The 7324-nt window shown below is 34.1% G+C and overlaps 1 protein-coding gene across 1 annotated transcript; it reads left to right on the forward strand.

Annotated features, from left to right (window-relative positions):
- The first annotated feature begins 417 nt into the window (after positions 1 to 417).
- Positions 418 to 1047, forward strand: LOC114753907 (thaumatin-like protein). The gene has a single exon (XM_028942609.1). The coding sequence runs from the start codon at positions 446 to 448 to the stop codon at positions 983 to 985; it is 540 nt and encodes a 179-aa protein (XP_028798442.1). The 5' UTR covers positions 418 to 445; the 3' UTR covers positions 986 to 1047.
- Positions 1048 to 7324: the final 6277 nt, after the last annotated feature.

Here is a 7324-nt window from a genome sequence, read left to right on the forward strand (position 1 = left end):
CACACATTAATAGATCTATGATTAATTTAGTACAAAAATTAATCCTAAACAGAATATAATATTTCACAGCAAAAAGTATTAGTTATTATTTTTAATTAGAAAAAAGTGTGGATTATTCAAATCCAAGCCAAGAGCGTTCGCGAATCGCGATCTTTTTCCAAGTCAAGCCCAATATAGTCAATTTGGACATGGGATTTTATGCACAAATGACTTATCCACTCGACCAAACTGACCAACTAATGTCTTTCATGTGGACCCGTAACATGACTAGAACTGAGAATTTTCAAAGCCGACTAGTCCCCTCTTCCGTTTATTTCATGCCATCATCGTTTAAATTTCAAAGGCACCACAGCTCGCAGAACGCTATAAATACCCATTAATATTATTGCTATCCCTCACCATCACAAAAGCAATATCACTACATAATCTTAGTTACCTCCAAAAAATGACACCCTTCAAAAGCCTTTTTGTTTTCTCCCTCCTTCTGGCTCTTAGCTTCACTTTTAGTGAAGCAGCCACGTTTGAGATAACCAACAAATGCTCCTACACGGTGTGGCCGGCCTCCTTGCCTACCGGTGGTGGCCAGCAGCTGAATCCCGGTGAGACGTGGTCCCTTCAGGTGGCACCCGGCACCGCCAACGCTCGGATATGGGGTCGAACTGGCTGCAACTTCGACGGGTCGGGTCATGGACATTGTGACACAGGCGATTGTGGAGGTGTGCTCCAATGCCAACTCTCTGGGGCACCACCAGCTACACTTGCAGAATTCTCCCTTAACCAGCCCAACAATTTGGACTTCTACGATATCTCAGTGATTGATGGTTTCAATATTCCCATGGAGTTCAGCCCAACCTCTAATGGCTGTAGCCTTTCCCTTCAATGTCCTGCTGATAAGTGCCCGGATGCTTACCTTTATCCTGCCGACAATTCCAAGAATCATAGTTGTCCAGGAGGAACCAACTACAAGATTGTCTTCTGCCCATGAATAAGCAGTTATATTAGTTAGTTGCGCCTTGTTTTCTTATAATTCCTACCTATTAATAAAGAACTGTGCAATAAGACGCCATGCATTCTCTGCATGTCTACCTTATCTGTGTACTCGTATTCCTAAGGTATAAATAAATTGTCAACCTTGAATTTTATATACTTGGATGGTTTTCTTTATTGATCTTTTCCCTTCTTTTACGTTAACTTTCGTCATCCCCCCTACGCTTCTGAGTACATGTATTTCGGGCAAAGCAACGTCTTATACCATGATGTTATTTCTCAATAATATCTAGTATCTTAATTTTATTTATAACGCATTTAATACATTGATGTTATTTTCCTGATACACTCAACACCTTTTGATATTATTTTCATATTATATCCAGTATCCTAATTTTATTTATGGTTTATTAAGATGCTGGATGCGCTATATATAAATAAGATTAGAGTGTAGACAAATAAAATCAGGATGCTTGATGTACTATAAATAAAATTAATATTGAATGAAATAAAAACAGAGTATTAGATACTAATTTACCCTAGCATTTGTCCAAGTTTAATTCTTTTGCAATATAAGGTCTCCAACCCAACACTGGCGGCAATTGACGTGAACGTCAATTGAGCTTCTACTATTCATTAATACACATGAGCAATCTTCACTGCTCCGCCTCCGTCTAAATTTGAGCTGCTTAGTTTGACTGGCAACAAATAATTATTAAAGAGAATTTTCATTTTTACACACAAAAAAACTCCTCCGGTCTTTAATATAGGATATAATTGTTAAGTTAATTTTGGTCCTAAAAATACCTATTTGTCATATTTAATCAATTTTTTCTAAATTACCCCTATACATACTCCCTCAACCATAATCAAGTAAGTGAATAAGAAATGATATTAAGAAAGATGATTATGGTGTTTTAGTAAAAACATGTCATATTTTTTATAATTAACTTTCTTAATTTAATCAAATTAGTTAAATAGGTCTTATATTAAGGACCGGAAAAGTACCAAGTTAGATTTTCACCTGCAAGTTATATTTTTCGGTTCACATCTCATTCAAATTTGTATTGGTTAACCAGCAAACTCATACGTTTATTAGAGAAAATCAAATATAATATTCAAAAAATAAAAATATATATAAATTGATATTCCTCGTATATACATATACGATATCCCATTATTATTACTGGCTCATTTGATCATAGTCTAACTCAATTAGGAAAAGATTGGCAAAAGAAATTCAATTAGGAAAAGACTAGCTCCCAAAGGCATTTTTTACATTTATACAGAATTAACTTGAGATCTTATAATTAACGGGTCATAATTTTTTTTTTTTTTTACCAAGACCAACATCTTTTGATACAAATTGATATTTCTAGACACATTAAACTAGCTAGACGAGTCAATGTATCCCTTGACTTTTGTTTTTGCATTAAATTCCTTCATGTGGAAAATTGAACTTTATTCAACTTCTATATTTCCTCACTTGTTCTAGTTCTTTTATTTTCATGTGGAAAATTGAACTTTATTCAACTTCTATATTTCCTCACTTGTTCTAGTTCTTTTATTTTTTTTTAATTTTTGGTGAACTATTCCTTTTAGTGGAGACAGATATAAAAAGAATTAAAGTTAATGTTTATAATCAATAATGTCTAATATTCAATTTTATATCTTATTTTTTTAGTACCGTTGTCAACAAGGACATGTTGAGTGTGGATATTATGTCATCCGCTACATGAATGACATAATTGAGACAGGAACGACTGAGAAATTAGACGAGGTAAAAATGAGTTACGTTGCATGACGTTCTTCAATTTATTTCACATTTTTAACTAAGTTTACTATGTTATTTTTGATTAACAGATATTTCAAAATACTGCGCCATATCTCATGGATAACATCAACTTGATAAGGGACACTTTGTCAACAACATTGGTAGAAAAAATTGAAATTTAGCTTTCAAATAGATAGGTTATTTCTCAAAAAATTCATTGTTAGATGCTTTCTCTCGGTTCCCTCTTATATGTATATGTTCATGATTTCCATTGTACAGAGAAGTAGTTATTTCTATTTTAGAATTGTTGGACCTAGCCAATACGTGTTCCTTGGTAACCACTTAGTTCTATTATATTGGCCGGTTTCCCTATTTTCGAATTGTGTAAAAAAAAATTTCATTGCTGTATATTAACTAGCTAATTGATCTTGTTCTGCGTGATCTGCACTGCTTACATTTGTTTGGAACTGTAAACTGCAGGGTGGTAAAAACGAAAATAAAGCAGAATTTTAAAAAAAAAAGCATTTTTAACGGCGGTTATACATATAACCGCCGTTAAAATCCTTTTCCACGGCGTTTTATTTATAAACCGCCGTGGAAAGTAAAATTTCCACGGTGGTTTTATATTCAACCGCCGTGGAAAATGGACTTTCCACGGCGGTTTTCCTTACCTTTCAACGTCGTCTTTAACAACTTCGCCTTCAAAACCGCCGTTAAAAGCCACTTTTAACCGCCGTTAAAAGCCTTTTTTCTGGTAGTGTGAGTTTATTATCTTTTAGTGCATTCAATGATGTTGACATCATGAAATTAAATGAACGTTAAAATTATTTCCACAAAAAATCCATGTGATACGGATTAATACTCTCTTATCAAAGTTTAAGAGTTAAGAATTTATAATTTTCATAAAAATTTTCTATTATATATAACGTGCTTTTTTTTTTAATAAAGAATGATGCAGATTACCCATGTACCATGCAAAACCGATAATACTTCATCATCATATTTGATTTTTCTTGTAAAAATAATATTAGGGTTTTTTTTATAAAAGACAAAATGAGATATATTAAAAGCTTTAAAATTTACAAAGTACTAAAGCATAAGGAACTTAAACTATGTCCTAGAAAACAAGAAAATACATCAGGAGAAATTTGCTTAAAAGGAAAAACATGAAAATCATGATGAAGAACCAGAATTTCCTTCCATGTGAATGATAAAGCTTCATTTTGATGAGCAACTGCAATATCAAAGGAGACACTTTCAACCCAAATAATGTGCAGATTCGGATGATTCTCATCTTAAATAATTCAGAATTATGAATCCAAAACAAGGAGGCTCTCAAATAGTTGGAAATGAAAATTAATCCAAGCTTTCTCCTGCTTGTCCATAGAAACTCCATGAGTGTAGATTCGTGTCCGCAAATAAGACATTGACAGAAATGCTTCCTTGACTTTTGAAACTTGTAAATGATTATACCCCATCCATGAAGCATCTCTAAACCACCCTCATCTAATAAAATGTGACTAGAAGAGCTCTGAGGAGTTAATTTTGGCTTATCAAAAGCTAAGCTTACAAGAGAGAGGATGCCATTGATTTCTGTCATAACAGTGAAGGGGTCATCAAGTTTACCATGGTGTAGAGCAAAATTTCTTTCTCTCCAGATAACTCCCAATAAGCACAAGATACCACATAACAAGTCCAAGTGGCTAGATGGTGTAATTCTAAAAGAAGATCCTTGAGCCAAATCTTTAATTCAGAGGGAATTCTTATAGAAAAACATCCAGACTATGAGGCTCTAGAAAAAGGATAATGGGGAAAAAAAAAAAAGCTAAAGTATACTTTTAGTTCTTTAACTTTACACAATATTTTATTTTTGTCCCTTAACTTTAAAAAATATACTTTTAGTCCTTTAGCCCCAAAATTGTCAGTCTTAAATAATGATTTTTTTTTTGTAACAATCATGCTTGTTTTAAATATTAAACTCAATATGTTAGTATTTAATAATGTTTTATCAGCATTAGAGGGCTCAATATCATCATTTTTTGTTAACATTTTTAGGATTAGAGGGCTAAAAGTTTACTTTTTAAAGTTAAGGGATCAAAATGAAATTTTGTATAAAGTTAAAGGACTAAAAATATACTTTAGATAAAAAAAAAGTGCTCTTAAGATTCTTTAATATGACAACTAAAAAGGCAAAATTCATGAATAGGAAGATGATGCTTCTTTAAAATGTCTCCACAAGGGAAAACAAAAATAAAAAGCTTCCAGAAATGTAGAATGTAATTAAAAGGCAGTGGAGATTTTCAAATAACTCACCAAAAAAACTCATTATTTGTATTACCTAAAGATTGAAGGGGATATAGAAATTTTGACCCTTCCATGACTGTGTAAGATCCTAAATTACTGCCATTCCAAAAAGGTTTATCTAGCAAATTAAGCATCGAGATAGGAATTTGGATGATTTCCTCTACAATGTGCAGAGGGTAAAGAGAAAAACCAAAGGATGATTTCATTTTAAGAAGTTCTATGTAGAGGATACATGAATTAATAGATCAACCACCTTGCGAATAAGACCCACCTGTGGTTGATCAAACTGCATGGGCCACCAAAGATGGTGGTATAGTGGAATTGACTTACCATTTCCTACTTTCCAGGCTAATTTGTCAATTATAAGATGAGCATGCTCTGTAATGCCTTTCCAGATCCAAGAAGAATTATCGGGAGTTTAATGATTGAGCGGGAGTTCAAGTCAAAATATTTGATCCTAAGAGTTTGAGCTAGCAAAGAATTTGAGTTAGAAGAAAGGACACTCCATATTTGCTTAGCTAGCAAGGCTTGATTAGTGACCTTAGAAGATCTGAGACCGAAACCACCCTTGTTAAATTGGTTGAAAGAGCACATTTTAAATAAGAAGATGGATCTGTTTCCTGTCTTCATTAGAACTACAACGTCACCACTTACTAACCAGAACTAACCATGATAGTAAAGCATTCGACCTTAATTAAGACTATCGTGGTTAGAAAAAGAATAACCTATATTTGTAATCATGGCAAACATGGTTATAAAACAATATGCCTCTGAATGATAAATTATAGTAGTAGTTTAGATTTGACTATATTAGTCAATATTAGAAACAACTAAACTTGCAAAAATTGCCATTATCACATCGTGGATCCACAATAATTCAATCACATGCAATCTAAGGCCTCAGGCCCACTACCAGCACTCTAGTCTAATGTTCAAACAAAATAAACCAAAAATAGAAGGTATAATATGTTTACTAAGTCAAACGACATAAAAATATGAGAAGGTAAAATAAGTCCCAAATGAATACAGTCTTGATGCGTGGCAATATACGAAAAGATTGCATAAAATAAGGTCCAAAAGCTTTACACTGTCAGCTACAGCTATTGAGCCTCAAGAGTCTTCCTCGAAGGTCCCGCTAACGTATTGTTTGCTGAAAATGGTAAAGCAACGGGAGAGAGACAACGTCTCAGTAACTAAATCCCTACCTATCACACACCTTAGCATGGGCTAGCGAGGTGTCAAGTGGGATACACAGAGTTAATAATAGTTGACAAACATTTATTTAACATTTAAACTCACAATAATCATATAAGACAAATATTTCTACCAATCTCATGCAATTGATACATTTCAAAAGAGATAATATACTTGTCATTTATTTAAAAGATATAAATATCAATGAATATCCCATATCACATGCAATTGCTGAGCCCAAATCCATTCTTATATCCTCCTTATTTCCGTCGACTGGACCCATGGGCTAAATTCTTCCCATTTAACTGGCAACTTTGACAAGCTCACCACACGAGTGATGTGGACCGGCCAAAGACCACAGAGTACTTGGTGGACCATGGGTTCCCCCTCAAAGAACTAGTGGGGTGTCGCAGTCCCTCGAAGAACTAGATCAGCCACCTTGCAAATAAGACCCACCTGTGGTTGATCAAACTGCATGGGCCACCAAAGATGGTGGTATAGTGGAATTGACTTACCATTTCCTACCTTCCAGGCTAATTTGTCAATTATAAGATGAGCATGCTCTGCAACGCCTTTCTAGATCCAAGAAGAATTATCGGGAGTTTAATGATTGAGCGGGAGTTCAAGTCAAAATATTTGATCTTAAGAGTCTGAGCTAGCAAAGAATTTGAGTCAGAAGAAAGGACCCTCCATATTTGCTTAGCTAGCAAGGCTTGATTAGTGACCTTAGAAGATCTGAGACCTAAACCACCCTTGTTAAATTGGCTGAAAGAGCACATTCTTAATAAGAAGATGGATCTGTTTCCTATCTTCATTAGAACCCTAGAAGAAATTAATGCAGCAAGAATCAATACAATCACATGCATATTACAGGAGACATACACATGAGAAGACATGGATATTAACAGCTGACAAAACTAATTTGATTGAAGTAAGCCAGGAAGCCTATAACTTGCTCATAAATTGTTGACTTACTTCATCTAGGATCAACCCAAGTACCCAAGTATTTCCCTAGAGAAGATTCAAAGTAAAAGCCCAAGAATTTAGAATAACACAATTTTAAAG

This window comes from Neltuma alba, unplaced genomic scaffold (assembly GCF_004799145.2).
Source record: "Neltuma alba isolate B1F8T4 unplaced genomic scaffold, ASM479914v2 tig00008264_pilon, whole genome shotgun sequence".
Lineage (NCBI taxonomy): Eukaryota > Viridiplantae > Streptophyta > Magnoliopsida > Fabales > Fabaceae > Neltuma > Neltuma alba.

What these genes read in the sequence shown, in the direction of transcription:
- LOC114753907 (XM_028942609.1), top strand. Translation starts at nt 446, where the DNA reads ATGACACCCTTCAAAAGCCTTTTTGTTTTCTCCCTCCTTCTGGCTCTT.